At 34.7% G+C, this 22,079-nt stretch overlaps 1 protein-coding gene and 2 long non-coding RNA genes across 3 annotated transcripts; 1 reads left to right on the top strand and 2 right to left on the bottom strand.

Moving 5' to 3' along the window:
• Positions 1-6,170: 6,170 nt before the first annotated feature.
• Positions 6,171-7,158, bottom strand: LOC131007193 (uncharacterized). The gene is made up of 2 exons (XR_009095953.1): positions 7,076-7,158; positions 6,171-6,451 (listed from the first exon to the last, which is right to left on the bottom strand). It is a non-coding gene; the product is annotated as an uncharacterized LOC131007193 (long non-coding RNA).
• Positions 7,159-14,450: 7,292 nt separating this feature from the next.
• LOC131007191 (uncharacterized) lies at positions 14,451-19,329 on the bottom strand. Its single transcript, XR_009095951.1, has 2 exons — positions 18,871-19,329; positions 14,451-14,784 (listed from the first exon to the last, which is right to left on the bottom strand). It is a non-coding gene; the product is annotated as an uncharacterized LOC131007191 (long non-coding RNA).
• Positions 19,330-20,447: 1,118 nt separating this feature from the next.
• On the top strand, positions 20,448-21,884 carry LOC131007175 (uncharacterized). Its single transcript, XM_057934347.1, has 4 exons — positions 20,448-20,462; positions 21,180-21,340; positions 21,412-21,676; positions 21,775-21,884. The coding sequence occupies exons 2-4, from the start codon at positions 21,185-21,187 to the stop codon at positions 21,846-21,848; spliced, it is 495 nt and encodes a 164-aa protein (XP_057790330.1). The 5' UTR covers positions 20,448-20,462; positions 21,180-21,184; the 3' UTR covers positions 21,849-21,884.
• Positions 21,885-22,079: the final 195 nt, after the last annotated feature.

Here is a 22,079-nt window from a genome sequence, read left to right as displayed (position 1 = left end):
ATGATTTAACTCGGCCCAAAATAGGAGCCCAAAATTAAGAAATAACTCAGCCCATTTAATTAAAAATCTCGGCCCAAATACTCATAAAAATCGGCCCATAACTAATTAAAACCCAGCCCAACACTAATTAAAACCCGGCCCAACGCTCAAGCCCACTCCCCAACCAAGCCCTAGACTATTTCTCCCTTCCTCTTCACATAATCCGCCTCCCTCCCTCAATTCTCGTTTCTCTCTTTCTGCCTCACAACGCACACACACAAACACAAACGCAGCTGCACCCTCTCCCCCCCCTCTCTTCTTTTCCGGCGGCGGTAGCAGCGCCGCCTCCGCCGTCCCCTGACTCCCCTCTCCCCCATCTCTCGCCTCTCACACACAGACGCACACAATCACATATCTCACTCTCTCGACCGATCCTCCCTCTGGAACTCCGGCGATAGCAGCGAGAAGCCACTGCCGCCTCCGACTCCCTCTCTCTCCCTGAATCAGTCCGGCGGCAGCAGCCAAGCCACCATCGCCGACACTCCCTCGTTCCCGACGAGGAGCGCCGCCTGTGGTCACTCTCCTCCCTCAATCTCTCTCCCCTTCTTCCTCCGGCCGATAGCAGCAGAAGCCGCCGTTGCCAACCCAGTCCCCTGTTCACAGATCTCTCCCTAACTCCGGCTGATAGCAACCCGTTTCTACACGACAAGGCTCAAGACTCCATTTTTCAAAAACAACAAATATCTTCTTCTACTTTTCTTTTAACAATATTCATGTTCTGATGTATATATATATAATGTACATACATATATGCTTGTCAATGTGTTGGTTTTACTGGAGTTGTATGCTATGAATAATTTAGATGAAAAGCTCAGCAGAGTAAAGAATTTGAGAGAGATATGCAGTGTATGGTTTAAAAAAAATTGAACCTTTGAAGCTCTTTGCTTTGCTAGGGAGTTGTTACTGCTCAATCAAGAAGGAAAAGAACTTAGATTATTATTGCTGTAGAAAGAAGCTTGCTGCAGGTTGAGAAATTTGGTGAAGGGGCCTTGCGAAAATATTTTGGTGAAATAAGTGAGGGAGAGCTTGGCTGTTGTTAAGTGGAATTTGACAGCATAAAACAAAAGAAAATGGAAGCAAAAGAAAGTGGAAACAAAAGAGAGATTCGGCTGATTTGCTAAGTGGAATTTGACAGCATAAAACAAAAGAAAATGGAAACTAAAGAGAGTGGAAAAGAATTTGATAAGATATGAATTGATTTAATAAGATATGAGAGGATTTAATTGTCTGCATAAATACATGTATGCTAAAAATAATCATGATATAGGGTGGCTATTAGGAACATAAAATACCGGGACTGTAATAATACTTCAGGGTTCGCTAAATAAATAGCTCGTGAAAATACTTGAATGCTAAATTAAATAAATATGCAATGCATATAAATTCAATAACTAAATTTACAAATGTTTTTGTAAATCATTTTTGTTGGAATTAAAAATAAATTCTTTTTCTCAATCCGGCGTGAATCATCTTAAATCTAAGTTCGAAAATAAATTCTAAATTTAGCTCGGGGAAACGGGGTATTACATCCCTCCCTCCTTAAAAAAAAATTTCGTCCTCGAAATTACATACCTTGATAATCTAGCTGGGTATACTAGTCTTTCATTTCATTCATCTCTTTTGTGACATTTTTCATCCTGTGATGATTCCACTTCATGATGAGAACAAAATTATTGTCTCATAAAACTTGAACCTTGCGATCAAGTATCTGGACTGGTTTTTCTTCATAACTTAAGTCCTGACTAGGACTACTTTATCTGGCTTAATCAAATGCTTTGGATTAAACACATACTTTCTTAACTTGAGAGACATGAAACACATTGTGCACGTCTCCAATACTGGGTGGCAATGCCAACCTATAGGCTACAGGGCCTATCTTATCTAGGATCTCAAAAAGTCCTATATAACGGGGTCGTAACTTGCCCCTTTTTTTCTGAAACGTATAACTCCCTTTGAGGGAGAAACTTTGAGGAAAACTCGATCTCCAACTTTTGCCTATCTTGAGCTTCTTTGATTCTTTGCTTGATGTGGTCGACCTTCTCAACCATCTGTTGGACCAGTTCAGGACCTAACAGCTTTCTTTCACCCACTTCATCTTAGTAAAGTGATGAACTATATTTTCAGCCATACAAGGCCTCATCTGGATTATTCCAAATGTTGCTTGATAACTATTGTTATAAGCCAATTCTACGAGAGGTAACAAATCCTCCTAACTTCTACCTTTGTCTGCGACAATCGTTCGCAACAAAAATTTTAGAATCTGAATCGTTCTTTCTGACTGTCCGTTAGTCTGAGGATGGTACGTTGTGCTGAAATTCAGCTGAGTGCCCATTGCTTCTTGTAAACTTTTCCAGAAACGTGAGGTAAATCTAGTGTCACGATCTGACGTGATAGATACAGGTACACCGTGGAGGCGTACTATCTCTTTGACATATAACTTTGCAAGTTTCTCCAATCCAAATGTCATTTGAATTGGCAGAAAGTGCGCTGACTTTGATAATCGGTCCACTATGACGCTATATCTCTTTTTATTACTTTCCACCAGAAAATTTTCTTTAAATCCTGGTGCATCTTTGTACTGCCTGGATGTGCAGTGTAAGGAGTATCATGAGCCTCGCTCATAATCTCGTTCTTTAATTCTTCTTTGTGTGGCACACACAATCTTTCACCAACCATAAGTGCGTTATCCTTTGCTTCAGTGAATCCTTTCGTTTCATTCGTTCTTGCAGCGAGACGCATCTTCTCCAAGAACCAATCTTCTCTTTGTGCTTGCACAATTCTTTCTCTTAAATCAGGTTTAGCTGTCAGCGCAGCTACACAACCCGATACTGAATCTGGGGAATAAATACTCTCTAAACTGAGTGAGGCGAAGTCACGAATCAGTTCCTTCTGCTGGGTGATGAAATACCCTAGCTTAGCCTTCGTCTTTCGACTCAGTGCGTCAGCTACTACATTCGCTTTTCCTGGATAGTAACTGATGGTGCAATTGTAATTCTTTACTAATTCGAGCCATCTTTATTGTCTCATGTTCAAATCCTTTTGCTCGAAGAAGTGTTTTAAACTCTTATGATCTGTAAAGATCTTACACTTAACTCCATAGAGGTAGTGTCTCCAAATCTTCAGCGCGTGCACAACGGCTGCTAGCTCTAAATCATGAGTTGGGTAGTTCAGCTCATGGAGCTTCAATTGACGAGACGTGTATGCTATCACTTTCTGATTTTGCATCAACACGCAACCCAATCCTAGTTTCGAGGCATCAGTGTACAACTCAAATTCTTCATTCTCCCCTGGTATTGCTAACACTGGTGCAGTAGTCAGCCTAGTCTTGAGCTACTTAAAACTTTGTTTACAAGCTTCAGACCAAACATACTTAGTCCCTTTTCTTAAAAGTTGAGTCATTGGCCTAGCCAATTTCGAGAATCTTTCGATGAACCTTATATTGTAACCTGCTGGACCAAGAAAACTTCTGATCTCATTGACATTTGGTGGTGCCTTCCATTCCTTGACTGCTTCGATCTTGGCGGGGTCTACCTTGATTCCTTCAGTCGACACTATGTGACCGAGAAACATAACTTCCTTTAACCAAAATTCACACTTGTTGAATTTGGTAAACCATTTCTCATTGCGCAGGGTTTTGAGTACGATGCGTAAGTGCTCTTCATGTTGTTCTTCGGTCTTAGAGTATACGAGGATGTCGTCGATAAACACTAAGATAAAACTATCGAGATACTGATGGAAAACTCTGTTCATCAGGTCCATGAAAACTGCTGGGGCATTCGTTAAATCGAAGGGCATCACTGTGAACTCGTAAAGTCCATAACGCGTTCGAAACGCTATCTTTGGAATGTCTTCTCTTTTCATCCTGAGTTGGTGGTAATCAAATCTTAGGTCAATCTTGGAAAACACACCGGCTCCTCTCAACTGATTTAACAGGTCGTCTATCCTTGGAAGAGGATATCTATTCTTATGAGCTTGCTTCAACTTCTTATAATCAATACACATCCTTAGTGTATCATCTTTTCTTTTACATCTTTAATTAGTGCTCCCCATAGTGACATACTATGTTGCATGAAACTAGGTCTGGTGAAAATTTGGTAATTCATTGGAAAAAATATCTTTGTACTCTCGAATCTGTTGAACTTCCTTAATTGTTTCCTTCGTCCTAAGTGATCTTTTCAGATTGACTAGGGAATTCTAACATCAAACTTTTCTCATCATCTTCGTAACTTTCACTTCGAGGATTTATGGCACTCCTTCTGCCATGTAAACTCATTTTCCCATTTCCAAATGGTTATTTAATGGGGGTTTCTAAGTTTCCATTGTGGTGGCGTTCCAACTTTATTCTTGCTGTAGCTTCTGGCACTTTAGCCAAAGCATTCACTCTCTTAGCTTGAGCCTACTAGCCTTGGGGTTGGATTATACCTTAAGTGTAGTTCTAGTGCTTTCCTTCTATTTAAGGGTTTCCTCTATTTCTTTCATTCCATTTCATTTTCTTTACCTCCCTCTTGAGGTGGTGTACATATCTTGTTTGTGCGTGAACTTTCTCCTTCTCCAATTGTTGTAGTGACTCGGTGGTGAGAGTCTCGTTCATTGCTTGTTCCTTCGTAATGTCTCCCTGGTTCACTACAAAAATTGAATATCTCATGACGTGATTCATTTACGAACTTCTTTACGCATTTCTCATTATTGTCCACCATGTAGACCACATATTGACAGCTGGTTGAAAACTTCATCATACTCACTATTTGCTCCAGTTCTTCGCTTGGGATTCCAAAAATCGCTTTGATTACCAAAAGACAGCTTGATACTTAGTGCATCGTTCTAATGGTTGAAAACTAATGACAAACTGAGTAATTCTAATCACTACTATACTTATCGTGATAAAAGCATATTCTATTGTGACAACTATATAGTGCGAGTCTATATATTGTGATGATGCTCTACCTCGAGATCAAAAATCTTAATTGACAATCACCAAGATCTTAGTCATGTGGGCTGGCCAGACCCAACAAAACGAATCACTCAGTCAAATGGGAACTTCGCCCCCAATCATGTCAACTTCTAATTCATGTAAGGCTCTGGTCAAACTTCTAACTTAAAACACTTACTAATAAGTACTTCATCATAAGTTACTGATACTATGAAAGTCCATTCTATGTCGTTCTAGCCAAGCTATCACGACTAACATCATAATCATAAGCAACATAAGTTCTTATGTGAAAAACTTAATCTCACTGCTATTGAAATAGCTCAAGTGAATCCTTAGTCTTAAGGCATTGCCTCTATGTTGTAACATATCTATGTTAAACATTGCTATCTTACCAGTCTTTACTTAAATCGATCAAGCGGTGCTATCACGATTAACATTCTCAAAGCATTCTTGGGTGGTACTCAAACAGTTTGTAAGAGGATCCACCATTTTAATCGTATAGGCAGCTAGCCTAAAACGACAACATAAAGCTTTCTCATTCGTTCATTCTCTTTGAAACTTGAAACATGTTGACATTAAATGCCACATGAAACTTTTCTATTGCCGGAAAGATTCAAAGAATCTAACTCGACCATACATCTGGTATTCGTGAAAGGCTCAATAGTCCTAAACACGACTTTAACTCATCTTATCGTTAAGGGCTCGGGTAGTCCCAAACACGATACTTACTTATCTTATCGTTAAGGGCTCGGGTTGTCCCAAACACGATACTTACTCATCTTATCGTTAAGGGCTTGGGTTGTCCCAAACACGATACTTACTGGTTACATGGGTCGGAGACCCAAAATAACAATATGAAAGCGATTAACAATTCATAACTTATAGCATATGGAAAGCGGTAAGCAATTCACATAGCATCATTCATTGAAAGCGCACACTTTTTCTTTTCTTGGAACATTCATAACATCTGAAATACATATATGTATATTTTGAAACTATTATCGTACCTTGGTTGCAGCAGTGTGACGGTGAGCTGAGGGCTACTGACATTCTTGGAAGTCTAGAGATACTATTCTAGACTCAACATCAAAAGCTTATGGTTATCAGAAACATGAAAGAAAACTCATGCTCTGATACCATTCTGTCACACCCCAATTCTTGAATGAATAAATATAATCGAGGTGCAACTAATTCATAGAAATAAACAAGGAACAACCTTGTAAAAACCCGAAATAGGATAGAAAGTCGGGCTATGCCCCTTTGGATCACAAGTTTTGTTTCATGCTTCTGACAACCGACATTCATTTGCATAAATTAAGTAGTGAAGAGTCTAAGCTCGGTCAGGTATATCATTTGAAATTTAACATGAAGATCTTAAGTTGGGAAAACAAAAGACTGATATGAGTAATTGCTACAGCGGAAGTCTAACATAGGAATTTATCGCTAGCCTCAGCTCCGTCCCGTCAGCACCGGCCAGCCAACCTGAAAACATTTGAAAGTATTTTTGGGCTAAGTACTAATGTACTTAGTGGGCATGCATTTTCTGAAACATCTTATATTTTAATAAAGACAGTTTATCCAATCATACTTGACATGACTTAGAAGGTTTTAAATTGAAAGAAGTACTTCTAAGCATGTTAAAACATTTTCTTTCATTTGTGCGCACATGTCACACTCCCTTTCTGTTACTCGCTGTGATCCCGGACCTTTTAGCCACCGACGGATCTCTGTCTCCTGCTTACTTGAACTGAGGGCGTAACCCAGACAAGTTTACTTTGACCTCGGGACGCTACCCAGGCAGGCCTGATATTTCTCATGCTCCGGAACACATCCAGCCGAGCACCCTTATAACGCCTCTGGTTAGAGCCCGATGGAGATCAACCCACCGAGTCAACTAACAAGTGTACACAATTCTCAAACAACGTATTAGGTCATAAGAGAACCTCAATTGATTAACTACGCGAGCCTTAAACAGAGCAGAGTGCACATAAACATTTTATTGGATAAACAGTTTTCATTACATTAAATAAACAATTTGCATTTCATTGAAACATTTAGAGCTTAATAACTCAATCATACTTTGTACATTTGGAAAGTAATGCCCACCTGGATAGGCAAAGCCTGAAGATCATAATCACATATAAACCTGTCTTGGGAAAACAGCGCTAATCTCCCTGGTCACAAAGCCTACAAGAAATTCTATTCTTAATAGGTCTCGTGAAGCTAATCTTAAGTCATGGTGTAGTGCTTAATATTCTATAATTCACTTGGCCGGGTTTTCAAAATTTAGTAAATAAATAATTGAAAACTAAAATCTTTGAGTTAAGGACACCAACAATATCCTTACTTGGTTTTTCTTAAATAATTGGAATTATAATAAAAACCAATTAAATCATAAATACTTTTATTGCAAAATATAATGCAATTTCATGACATGCTTAGCATATAAGTAATTACTTAAAATATGCACTTCATAATAATAATATTATTATGCTAATTATCTTTAAAATAATTAATCAAACTTTATTATAAGACTAATTAATAAATATTGGGTAGCCCATTTAAAATAATTAAATCAAAGACACCCTCCCATTTTTATAAAATTAGCCCAAGTTTATTATAAATAAATCGGGCCCAACTCTTTTGAATTACAACTGCACCCCAAAATCCTTAAATAAAATAAAGGCCCAACTAAATAAATAGACATGGCCCAATTAAAAAATAAAAACAAGCCCAAACATTTATTAAAATCGGCCCAAATGATTTAACTCGGCCCAAAATAGGAGCCCAAAATTAAGAAATAACTCAGCCCATTTAATTAAAAATCTCGGCCCAAATACTCATAAAAATCGGCCCATAACTAATTAAAACCCAGCCCAACACTAATTTAAACCCGGCCCAACGCTCAAGCCCACTCCCCAACCAAGCCCTAGACTATTTCTCCCTTCCTCTTCACATAATCCGCCTCCCTCCCTCAATTCTCGTTTCTCTCTTTCTGCCTCACAACGCACACACACAAACACAAACGCAGCTGCACCCTCTCCCCCCCCCTCTCTTCTTTTCCGGCGGCGGTAGCAGCGCCGCCTCCGCCGTCCCCTGACTCCCCTCTCCCCCATCTCTCGCCTCTCACACACAGACGCACACAATCACATATCTCACTCTCTCGACCGATCCTCCCTCTGGAACTCCGGCGATAGCAGCGAGAAGCCACTGCCGCCTCCGACTCCCTCTCTCTCCCTGAATCAGTCCGGCGGCAGCAGCCAAGCCACCATCGCCGACACTCCCTCGTTCCCGACGAGGAGCGCCGCCTGTGGTCACTCTCCTCCCTCAATCTCTCTCCCCTTCTTCCTCCGGCCGACAGCAGCAGAAGCCGCCGTTGCCAACCCAGTCCCCTGTTCACAGATCTCTCCCTAACTCCGGCTGATAGCAACCCGTTTCTACACGACAAGGCTCAAGACTCCATTTTTCAAAAACAACAAATATCTTCTTCTACTTTTCTTTTAACAATATTCATGTTCTGATGTATATATATATAATGTACATACATATATGCTTGTCAATGTGTTGGTTTTACTGGAGTTGTATGCTATGAATAATTTAGATGAAAAGCTCAGCAGAGTAAAGAATTTGAGAGAGATATGCAGTGTATGGTTTAAAAAAAATTGAACCTTTGAAGCTCTTTGCTTTGCTAGGGAGTTGTTACTGCTCAATCAAGAAGGAAAAGAACTTAGATTATTATTGCTGTAGAAAGAAGCTTGCTGCAGGTTGAGAAATTTGGTGAAGGGGCCTTGCGAAAATATTTTGGTGAAATAAGTGAGGGAGAGCTTGGCTGTTGTTAAGTGGAATTTGACAGCATAAAACAAAAGAAAATGGAAGCAAAAGAAAGTGGAAACAAAAGAGAGATTCGGCTGATTTGCTAAGTGGAATTTGACAGCATAAAACAAAAGAAAATGGAAACAAAAGAGAGTGGAAAAGAATTTGATAAGATATGAATTGATTTAATAAGATATGAGAGGATTTAATTGTCTGCATAAATACATGTATGCTAAAAATAATCATGATATAGGGTGGCTATTAGGAACATAAAATACCGGGACTGTAATAATACTTCAGGGTTCGCTAAATAAATAGCTCGTGAAAATACTTGAATGCTAAATTAAATAAATATGCAATGCATATAAATTCAATAACTAAATTTACAAATGTTTTTGTAAATCATTTTTGTTGGAATTAAAAATAAATTCTTTTTCTCAATCCGGCGTGAATCATCTTAAATCTAAGTTCGAAAATAAATTCTAAATTTAGCTCGGGGAAACGGGGTATTACATGGGTTGTGTCTGCTTGTGAAAGAAGAAAAATGATGAGCTTGTTGTTCTAAAGAATTGAAGAAGGGAAAAGCTCCACGGCTTGTGTGAAAGATTTGGCTGATTTGTTAGGTGTAGTGGAAAACTTGGCTGATTTGCTAAGTGGGATTTGACTGCATAAAAACAAAAATAAATGGAAACAAAAGAGAGTGGACAACTAAAGCAAAAGAAAGTGGAAGCAAATGAAAGTGGATGGCTAAAGCAAAAGAAATTGATTAGATATGAGATGATTTAATAGTCTGCATAATTACATGTATGCTAAAAATAATCATGATATAGGGTGGCTATTAGGAACATAGATAATATATCGGGACTGTAATAAATACTTCAAGGTTTGCTAAATAAATATTTCGTGAAAAATACTTGAATGCTAAATTAAATAAATATGCAATGCATATAAATTCAATAACTAATTTACAAATATTTTTGTAAATCATTTTTGTTGGAATTAAAATAAATTCATTTTCTTTTATCCGGCGTGAATCAACTTAATATCTAAGTTCAAAAATAAATTCTAAATTTAACTCAGGGAAACGGGGTATTACAATGTGGTATCCATTATTACGGACATTTTTGAAACTTAGTAAGTTCCTTTTAAACGTACTAGAGTACAGGGCATTTTCAATATCTAATTTAGTATCATTTGGCAAAATGATACAAGCTCTTCCGGAGCCTTCAATGATGTTTGATGCACCTGATATTGTGTTAACATTATTCTCATCTAATGTCAACTTAAGGAAATACTTCTTATTTTGAAGAATAATTTGTGTATTGTCACTATCACCAAGACAAATATCATAAGATTCCATATGATGTTATAAGTGTATAGATGTTTATGCCTTGTTAAAAACCTCTCCGTAAAAACCCATGGGAAAAATTCGGTAGAGGAAAAGAATACAAGACATATATATATTTACTCATATATTGCACTAGTTGCCTCGTTAAAAACCTTAACTAAGAAAACCTCGTAGGAAAAAACTTAGTAAGGGAAAAAGAGTACAACACTTAGTAAGGGAAAAAGAGTACAACCATTCGGCCTTTAGGGCCATTTGACCTTCACGGTCTAATTTTCGAGAGCATGAAATATATATTTCTCTTCAAGAGCATGTAATATTCTTCAGGAATATTACTTGTGCTACTTTAATAGCATCAATTTAAGATCTTGAATGTAATATTATTCATAAATGCTACTTGTGCTCAAGGTCTAATTTTCGAGAGCATGTAATATGAATTGTGCATGTAATATTCTTTAGTAATATTACTTGTGCTACTTTGATAGCATCAAATTTTTAAGATCTTGAATGTAATATTCTTCAGGAATACTACTTGTGCTATTTAAATAGCATCAAATAATTTTCAAGATTATTTAGAAAAAAAATAGATTGCATATACATAGTGTATATTTCAGAATATAACATATCAAATCTCGAAATAAAAGTCAAATCTCGAAAATATAAACTGATTATCCAAATTACATATCAAATCTCGAAATAAAAGTCAAATCTCGAAAATATGAACTGATTATCCAAATTACATATCAAATCTCGAAATAAAAGTCAAATCTCGAAAATATGAACTGATTATCCAAATTACAGGTATGTAACACTAGATTAGTTTTTCTATTAATCTCATTGTGTGGTCGTCAATTCATAATTTGATTTAATTTCTAAAATAATCAATCCAAATTCACGTTGGCATCTCGTTTGAAAAAAAAAATGACTTGACTGACTAGTAACTAATGGTTATATATAAATATGTTAATTAAATAGGATCAGAAGTTTTCCACATTAATAATAAAGCTAGCAATTGAAGTTTGATGTATATGATTACTGAAATAATTACGTATTATACTTATACTAACAGTGGCTATGCAGAACGTCTAGACCCTAGTTGAAAGTCGAAGCATTTAATTAACAGCCAGCAGCATGTAAAAGAGATTTAATATAGAACACATAAATTTGGTATAAAGTATGCAGAAAAAACAATCGCTCAATGACCGATTAAAATTTAAGTAAACTAGCATACAACAACCATGAAAAACTTGCACAAAAATATTCTGATCGAAGTAGAATGTGAAATCAAATAAAGATGAAGTTATTTAATTAACTATACTCTTATATGATTCACATAAAATCGGCACATATTAATGGCACAAAAAAATAAAATAGAATTACCTTTCTACCATCCAAGGGAGATGAGAGAACTTAATGGCACAAAAAAATAAAATAGAATTACCTTTCTACGATCCAAGGGAGATGAGAGAACTAGAAACTATCGTGCTGATAACGTGTTATAAACTAGAGAGAAGCGAGAGAATAGAGAAGAGAATACGAATCAAGTGTGTTCAATATGATGGCCAAAGACCTCTATTTATACAAGTAGGAAGCTAGGGTTTTAGGGAGATTTCTTGGTCAACACACATAAGATATATCTTATAGATATATTTACAACAAAAAAATATATTTTTTTTTAGATTTTCTCAAAATAGATATATTTTAGATGCATATAGTTTCACACAAAGATGCATAAAGTTTTCACATGAAATGCATAACTTTGAACAGAAAAATGCATTTAATTTTTCCAGTTTTGGTATTTTCACCACCCCACCCCATACCACCCCCCAATCCAGCCCACACCATCCCCCAACCCTCCCCATTACCATCCCCCAAAAATAGGCATGTTTCACATGCATATAAAATCAAACAAAAATGCATAAAGTTTTCACATAAAAATGCATTAAATTATATACAAAAAATGCATTTCATTTTAATAAATCTGGTAGTTTCGCCACCTCACCCCTGCCCCACCCCCCCCCCCAAATTTTTTTTTTTTTCAAAAACTGATTTTCTGATTGCTGGCCCACCCCCACCCCCACCCCCACCCCCCCACCCACCCAACCCCCCACCCCCCCAAAAAAAAATTTATTTTTTATTTTTTAAAAAACTGATTTTCAAAAAAAAAAATTGGGTGGTGGGGTGGGGGGTGGGTGGGTGGGGGGGTCAGTGGTCAAAAAATCAGTTTTTGAGAAAAAAAAAAAAAATTGGTGGGTGGGTGGGTGGGGGTGGGGGGTAGGGGTGGGTCAGTGGTCAGAAAATCAGTTTTTAAAAAAATAATAAAAAAAATTTTTTGAGGGGGGTGGGTGGGGGGTGGGGGGTAGGGGGTGGGTCGGGGTGGGGTTCTGGGGTGGGGTGGGGTTCAGGGGTGTGGGGGGTGGGGTTGGGGTGGGGTGAAATCTTATGCATTTTTATATGAAACTTTATGCATTTTTATATGAAAGTTTATGAATTCTCGTATGAAACTTTATACATCTAAAATATACCTATTTTGAGAAAATCTAATTTTTTTTTTTTTTTTAATTTCTAAAATTACATTCCAATTTTACCCCTCTCCAGATTTTGCCTTGAAATGCCTTGCCACGTGTCACCATCTTGATGCGCCACATGTCATAAATGTGTGGTCTAGATTTGAATCTACGGATCTATTATAAGCATAGGGATCCACCGGAACCCAACCCTATATATATATATATATATATATATCTCATTCAAACCTCAATATTACAGGTTTTTTATTTTTTTTTCTTTGTGCTGAAGTATGAGTGCTCGGAATTTTTCATCCACGTCAAACTCTCTTCCAGGTAAAATAAAAAATAAAATTAAATATATAATGTCAATATAGCATGATCAATCTCAAACATGTGTCCTCAACCAGCATCTTAATTTCATCAGTTGGTTTTTTTAATTTTTTGCTTATTTTTCTTATAATTTTATATTATAGCTACAGAGGTATATCGACAAAGAAGACTTTCACAAATGAAAAGGAAACGTTCAAAAATAAAACAACATAATTCATGTGATATCAATAGTAAGCAATACAATGTTTTCAGAATAACATTTATTTATAGAAAAATAATTTTTTTTAAAATTTAATTGTTTTTGTTTATGCATTCAGGTTCTATACTAAATGAATTAAAAAAGGTGTCTGATTGCACTTATTGCGGAGCTACAAAATTTCAATACAAGCCTCCTACTTTTTGTTGTGATAATGGAAAGGTTATACTTCCATTTTCTGAAATTCCCGAAGAATTATATGAATTGTTTACATCTGAATCACAAGAAGCTATGGATTTCCGAAGAAATATCCACTCATACAATTCTATATTCTCATTTACTTCATTTGGAGTGAAATTGGATAAGCTTGCATCTTCAAGATGAGGAATTTATTCTTTCCGAGCACAAGGAATGGTTTATCATGATCTTCCGGGATTGACACCACAAGATTCAAACCCTGGCTTTTTTCAATTATATTTTTATGAAACAGGAAGTGAGGTAGAGAACAGAATGAACATAATGCAAAATCAAAATATCTCAGAAACAGTAGTGAAGAAGATCATAAAAATTTTGGAAGTCAATCCATATGCAAAAGTTTTTCGAAGATTGAAAGATTATCCTTCAATGGATAATGTTCAACTACATATTTCAAAAGACGTGAACTTAGATCAACGAGTATATAATTCTCCACATGCAGATCAAGTTGCAGCTATATGGGTCGAAGGTAATAATGATAACATACCATTTGAGCGAGATATTGTGGTTCATGCTCATTCGGGTGAGAGACATAGAATAAAACATTATTATGGATGTTATGATCCATTGCAATATCCACTCCTTTTTCCAAGAGGCGAAACAGGTTGGCATCAAAACATCAAAAAGATAATTGCAACAACACCTTTCGTTCGTAACAATAATCTCAATACTACTTCATCACTATTAACAAGTATGAGTGCAGATGATATCATCTCCAGAGAAGAACAAGGTATTTATATTTTGCTAAGTTTTATATATAATTCTCATTTTAAAGTTATTTTCGATTGCTAGCTTATTTAAGTATTAAGTTATGAAAATTATTATATGGATTTATTATAAAACAAAACTTAACATTAATGTTATTATATATCATGAAACTATTAGACTTGCCAATGAAATTCTAATACATAAACAATTACGATGAAGACAAGGCATTAATTTGAATAAAATTGAAAGAGTAATGTGATGTTGACATCATAAACCACAACACCAATTGCACATAATATAGTTATTTTCAAGTAGAATAACCCCTGGAGTAACCTTGTAATCAGCTAAATGATATAAAAGCACAATTCATATCTAACATATCTTTCTCCTGTGATATAGATAAAATCACTATAATTAATGACTCCCACTAACAAAACACTTGTGCATAAACTAAATAAGCACATCTTCTATCAGCAATCACCTAAACTGGATATAGCATATACATACAGCTACAACCTTTTCAAATGTGCTCGAGGAAAATAGATAGAATACTAAAAGAAAGATTAGCTTCAAGAACACAACCATTGCTCGAGAGGTAGCAATGAGCCCTTCACCCTGACATTTTTTTTTTTTGTGAAAGCATATCTTCCTCCTTTCTCTAAAGCCAATGCATACACTTTAATTAGAACATTAAATAACATAAAGAAGATACTTCAGCTGCTGCCATGTTTATATCATTACAGATACATAGCTCAACTTGGGTAACTCTGACATTGTCTTCTCTCTTCAACTCTTTTTGATTGCAATAAATATTTTATGATGTATTCTTTCAATTTTACAGGTGTCATGAGGCAAAATAATAAGAACGTATCATGTCAAGAATATATTTGCTATAAGCTACAAATTAGAAATACAAAGGAATCCGTACTTTTATTAGCAGGAAGATTGTTACAACAATTTGTTGTTGATATGTATATAAAATTGGAGACGACAAGACTAGATTTTTATCGCCTCAATCAATCAAGTATGAGAGCAGAATTATATCAAGGAATTGTTGATAGTGTTTACAAAGGAGAATTGAGAGGAAATGAAGTTGGCAAAAGAATTGTTCTTCCTGCAACATTTATCGGGGGTCCAAGAGATATGAGGCGTAGATATCTTGATGCATTGGCATTAGTACAAAGATTCGGAAAACCAGATTTATTTATTACAATGACATGCAACCCGGAATGGAAGGAAATACAAGAAAACTTATATGTTGGTCAAACAGCTCAAGATCGTCCTGATTTAACTGCAAGGGTATTTCGAGTAAAGTTGCAAGACTTGAGAGATCAATTATTCAAGAATGAGATTTTTGGACATGTTGCTGCACACGTTCATGTAATTGAATTTCAAAAAAGAGGGTTACCACATGTCCATATGTTGATAATTTTTTAGTCTGAAAATAAGATAAATACCACCGATGAAATTGACAAGTTTGTGAGTGCAGAACTTCCCAATGAAGAAAAAAATCCAGAGTTGTTTGATTTAGTTAAAAAAACATATGATGCACGGTCCTTGTGGAGAGAAGAATCCAAAAAATTCTTGTATGGTGAAAGGAAAATGCAAATGCCATTACCCACGATCATATTGCGAAAGTACAATACAAGGTAAAGATGGATATCCTATCTATAGAAGACAAGATAATGGATCATTTATAAGAGTTCGGAATGCAGACCTGGACAACCGTTGGGTTGTGCCATACAATGCATATTTGTTATCCAGATATAATTGTCATATCAATGTCGAGGTATGTTCTGGTATCACAGCAGTGAAGTATTTGTATAAATATATCTATAAAGGGCATGATAGAGTGGCAATTCATATGACTCAAAATGATGACCAAAACCAAGTTGATGAAATCAAACAATTCCAAGATGCACGTTGGGTTTCTGCTCAAGAAGCCGCGTGGAGAGTTTTTTAATTTAGTTTGAATGATATTTCTCCGGCAGTCATCAACTTGCAGCTTCATCTTCCAAATAAACAGTTTGTAGCATATCACGCATCCCAAAATTTGCAAAATCTTTTGGTGTGGGATCATGCTTCAAAAACAATGCTAACAGAATATTTTTCAATGTGTGCTACAAGTGAAATGGCAAGAAAATATCTTTATAAAGAATTTCCTGAGCACTACGTGTGGGATAGGAAAGATAAAGTTTGGACAGAAAGAAAAAGATATTGCAATGTTATTGGACGTATTAGTGCAGCAAATCCAATTGAAGGAGAAAGATATTATCTTCAACTCCTCTTGAATCATGTTAGGGGACCAAACTCTTTCCGTTACTTATTGACGATCAATGGTACAGAGTGCTATAGTTTTAAGGAAGCAGCACAAAAGAGGGGATTATTGGAAGATGATCAAAGCATTATTGAGTGTCTAAATGAAGCAATAACTTTTCAAATGCCAAATGAACTACGAAGGTTATTTGCTATAATTTTGGTACATTGTGCACCAACAGATGTGAAAATTCTTTGGGATACCTACTTTGATGCGTTGTCCGAAGATTTCAAAAGAGATGCAGGTACTTCAGTTGAATTGCGAGTTTACAAAACTTTGAAAAGCTTAAGTGCTTTCTTAGAAAGTATGGGAAAAAATATAAATTCCTATGACCTTCCAAAAATTACTACTTATATTGATACTGTAGATAATGAATGGTCTAGAGAAATACAAGATGAGATGTCAATAGAAATACCTGAGGAAGATCATAATGCAGAGTTAAAATTGAATGATGAACAACACAAAGCTTATTCAATGATCTTGAGTTGCATACAGAAAGGAGAAGGTGGAGTTTTTTTCATAGATGGACCGGGCGGAACTGGAAAGACATTCTTATATCGTGCATTATTAGCTAATCTCAGACTAAGAAATCAAATAGCTCTTGCAACTGCAACATCTGGAGTTGCTGCTGGAATAATGCCCGGAGGAAGAACGGCTCATTCACGTTTCAAAATACCAATAAATGCTGATGAATCAAGTGAGTGTTCAGTTTCGAAACAGGGTGCAACAGCAGAGTTATTACGTAAAGCACAATTAATTTTATGGGATGAAGCACCTATGGCAAAAAAGTGGGCAATTGAAAATGTGAATAAGTTGTTACATGATGTAATGGGGAATGATAAGGCTTTTGGTGGAAAAGTGATAGTATTCGGAGGAGATTTCAGGCAAGTACTACCAGTTGTGCCTAAAGCTACAATTGCACAGACAATTTCTGCAAGTTTAGTTAAGTCATACTTGTGGCAAAAAATGAAAAAGTTCAAATTGTCCAGAAACATGAGAACGAAGAATGATCCAGAATTTAGCAAATTCTTACTGAGAGTTGGAAATGGTGAGGAGCCGACTGATACAGAAGGTAATATCAAAATCCCAGATGAAATGATTATTAAGTATGATAATGAAGAAAGTTCCATCAAAAGACTTATTGAAGCCATTTTCCCGAGTTTAGAAAATAATGCAGACTCTCCACAGTACATGACAAATCGAGCAATATTAACGCCTAAAAATGAGAATGTGGATTGGCTTAATGATCAGTTGATATCTATGTTTCTAGGAGATGCAAAAGTTTTCAGTAGTTTTGATGAAGCTATTGATGAGACAAATGCATATTATGAAGTAGATTTCTTGAACTCTTTGACTCCTAATGGATTACCTCCACATAAGTTAGTCTTGAAGAAAAATTGTCCAATAATTCTTCTAAGGAATTTGGATCCGTCAAATGGATTATGCAATGGCACAAGAATGGTATGTCGAGAATTCAAAGGTAATGTAATTAACGCAGAGATAATGTTTGGACAACATATGGGAAAACATGTCTTTATACCAAGAATTCCTCTTTCGCCGGCTGAAAATGAAGGATATCCATTTCAATTTAGACGGAAACAATTTCCTATAAGGCTTTGTTTTGCCATGACAATAAATAAAGCTCAAGGACAAACTATACCAAATGTCGGTGTTTACTTGCCATCTCCGGTATTTTCACATGGGCAATTATATGTTGCTCTTTCTCGAGGAACTTCAATGTCTACTACTAAAGTATTGATTAAGCCAGGCACAACAAGAGCAAAGATGTCGACGAAGAATATTGTGTACAGACAAGTTTTAACTACATGTACAAATTTAATTAAAACAATATTTTATAGTATGTTTTAAGTCGATGATAATAACAAGCATTTCCATGATTACCAGATCATCAAATGCATGAAGAGGATTGAGTGTGAGTATTTTCTAAATATTCTGGCAGCATTCTGAGAGATGTGTGTTATGGGTTAGTTTGTTTGCCTCCTTGCTTAATTATTTATTTCACTTTCCAAATATTTTGATAGATTTTGAAATCATGTTGCAGCTAGCTTAATATTATGATATGAAGGAGTTAGTAATTTTTGTAAGCAATCTGTGAGAAACACTTCTTTGTAAAAGAAAAGAACTTGGCAACCATTTTAGATAAGCTTGTAGATTTTTTAAGATAGGTTTTTTTTATATTTTTTTTGTCTATGTTCTATAGGTTATGTAATTATCCAAATAGATATGATTAATAAATGAGCGAGGGGCCTAACTAATCCAGTTTGTTGGGGTTTTCATTAAAAAGACATGTAATCTAATAGATTGATCAACAACTCTAAGCTTGTCAAACCATATAAGATATAACCCTTCAAATATTTCAAATGTATATCGCCGGGAGAAATGGTAGATGAATTAGCAGGAGCTTACTTGTATCCGACGTCCAGGCGCTTCAGAAGGTAGCAACAGTTGATACCGATGTTCATCATGTACCATTCAGCTGCGATGCCCAACTGGCGCATTTCTTCGAACATGTAGAGTGCAATGGAGTACAGCTCTCTTTCTTGGACATGTCGCTCAACATATTTCTTGTAGATCTTCAAAATTTGATGAGAGAAGATCAGGAGAACCAAAGATTGTTGTTCAAGTTTTTTTCTGAGTCTTTTGCCAGAATCTGCAACCACCCTGTCGACCAATTACTGGAGAAGGAATGTTTTTTTTCTTTTTTTTGTTGAAGCGTTGGAGAAAGAATGTTAATTCAAAATATTGTCCACTTTAGATCCTTATCGGTGTATAAGTGTATTGTTCAATTTTCCTTTCTTTATTATATATATAGTTTGTAATTATTAAAAGAGTGACAAAATTGCATTTTGGTATACGTTCCACAAAATTAATCCACCTTCTTAATTTGAATTATTTACAAGTTTTTTAACTAATATAATTCTATTAAATGTTTTCGAAAACAATATCTGAAACAATATAAAGGACAAAATATAATAATTACATGAATATTTATTTACAAAATATTAAATGTATATATATTTTTTTAATTTATGTTAAAAATGTAGTATGACAATAGGGATATTTGCCGTAAAATACATTACATTTTCAATAAATTCTGATTTTTCCTATGACCTTTAAAATTTGAAAAAAAAAATACACAACCTTTTGATTTTTTCTCGCAGGTATAAAATACTCTCAAATAGAAACTATTTTAGGACTTTTGACTTAAATTTTTTTATACCTATAATTTTTCAAATTTTAAATGTCAAGGAAAAAATCAGAATTTGTTGAAAGTTCGTGTATTTTACAACAAATATCTATATGACAATATTGGGGGAAGGGAGAGATTATTATTATTATTATTATTATTATTAATGAGATCACAAGGAATTCTAGAATATTACGGAAATCTTCGAACTGAAAAATAGGTAGATGATAAGTGTTAAACCAAGTTTTTTTTTTTTGGAGGCGGAAGTATTAAACCAAGTAATGAATCTTTTTTTTTCCATCAATTCATATGGTTTATTTAAATTTGCTTATTTTAATTTTGAATTATGACTATGGTATAAAATAATATATTTATGACTATTAATAATTATATAATTATCTATGGAAGAGGCACGAATTTGGAACTTTGGAGGTGCAAAAATAAGGTTTGATTTAAATATATGTATATGATATCACTCTAATTTGTATATTTTAAATTGTATACAGTATATCAAAATCTTTATCCTAATAAAAGAATAAATATTATCATACGTTATGTACTAACTAAACTCTAAATATAAATATAAATTAATTAAAGTTCTAATTCTACTCCAATTCAAATCCTATCTATCATCTAAAGTTCTAATTCTTCTCCAACTCAAATCCTATCTATCATCTTTTGAAAATATTATCTATATAAATACCACCAATGAGAACATTAGAAGTACAAAAATATAGAGCAACAAATTACGACTGCCGAAGAACGCATCTCTGCCATCCTCAGCCGGAATCCGAGTGCCCCTCCAACAACAGTACACATATTTTGCTCGTGTTTTTGTTTATCTCTCTCGAACGCACTTATTTTCCCCAAAGATGCGTATTTGTTATAATATTTATTGTGTTTAACTTGAAGCTTCAATAGAGTTGTTTCATATTTTACTTGGGACATCATTAGAGATCCATATATTATAGTGTTAGAGAACTTGTTCATAACAAGAAACATAATCTGCCGAAGAAATTGGTTTTGTTGTACCCTCAAAATAAAAAAACTTGGTTTTGTTGTTTCATAAATTCTTCATGTTATTGTTTAGCAGACTTTGGAATAAATTTAGTGGGTTATAAATTTCATAATATATATATACTTCGGTTATTTAATTTAGTTTTTAGAATTTAGATAAATGCTACACAGATTTTATATAAACATACCTCAAGTAATCATGATACACATAGTAAATATATATATTAGTAATATATTAAATATTGAACCACAAAAAAATCACATATAGTTATTATATATAATAATTATTAGTATTATTTAAATAATTATGCATTGAGTCGTCATATAATTTTATAGTATATTTTAATATAGTTCTTAATATACTTGTTCCTCGTCGTCTTCTTTAATCTAACAAGTCTTTGTGAAATAAATGCAATGTAAAGAGAAGAAAGCATTACAAAGTTAAACAATTATAAATTTATAGCGTTATTTGCATATTACTTGAAGATTTCATTATTTTTTTTAATTGCAGAAATTATGTCGTCGATCAATTCAACACAAACAGTAAGAACTTTAGATACAAATCAAAGGTTCTCCTCAATACGATTGAAAGTTTTACGAATTGGACATGAAATAGTTTGTGGAATTAACTTAAGTACAAGGGTGAAGAAATTGATACTTATGGACAACGAGGTGAGTCTTATTCAAAAATTTAAACTTACAAATATATTTCAAATGAATGTTTACATTTATGAACTTTGCAGGGTGTCCAAATTGGAGCAATAATGTTCAATGGAGATATAGATAATTTTGTCCGAAAATTTGAGGTGGATAAAACCTATTTAATCTCTAATGGAGAGGTTAGACAAGTTTATGGGCGATATCCTAGCATACATCCTGAAAAAGAATTGATTCTCAAAAAGTACACTGTTGTGACCGAAACATTTGATAGTATTGATATGAAGATACAATACAATTTTGTTGAGTTCAAGGATATAGAATCAAAGTTTGACAAAAAAGAAGATTTCGGTAAGAGCATATATTTCAACATCTATATTTCAATTTTATTATTACTAATTAGAACATATTTCATGTATATCATTTACATCTGTATATATACTGAGCAGATGTCTTTGGAACTTTGGTACGAGTTGAAAATAGTAAAATGGTACCAATGAAAACCACATCGGGTGCACATTAAAAAACAGTGAGAGACATAACTATCATAAACAAAGAGTAAGTAATTTGTTTTTTATTTGATGTCATTATTTGTTCATTTTTTTAATAAAATTCATAATTATTTAATCACTTTGAATTCTTTTTAATGATACATGAATCAATTTATGGAAATCAGTCTTTGGAAAGATATGGCCATAAATGAAGGAGATAAGCTACAAAAAGTTTTAGAGCAAAATCCAATTATTGTCATCAC

This window comes from Salvia miltiorrhiza, chromosome 1, assembly GCF_028751815.1.
Source record: "Salvia miltiorrhiza cultivar Shanhuang (shh) chromosome 1, IMPLAD_Smil_shh, whole genome shotgun sequence".
NCBI lineage: Eukaryota > Viridiplantae > Streptophyta > Magnoliopsida > Lamiales > Lamiaceae > Salvia > Salvia miltiorrhiza.
The sequence above is the reverse complement of the archived record's forward strand: the minus strand, read 5'-3'. Positions and strand labels throughout refer to the sequence as shown.

What these genes read in the sequence shown, in the direction of transcription:
- LOC131007175 (XM_057934347.1), top strand. Translation starts at nt 21,185, where the DNA reads ATGTCGTCGATCAATTCAACACAAACAGTAAGAACTTTAGATACAAAT. An exon ending in TGATACTTATGGACAACGAG is followed by an intron (nt 21,341 to 21,411) that starts GTGAGTCTTATT and finishes TGAACTTTGCAG; the next exon opens with GGTGTCCAAATTGGAGCAAT. An exon ending in TGACAAAAAAGAAGATTTCG is followed by an intron (nt 21,677 to 21,774) that starts GTAAGAGCATAT and finishes TATACTGAGCAG; the next exon opens with ATGTCTTTGGAACTTTGGTA.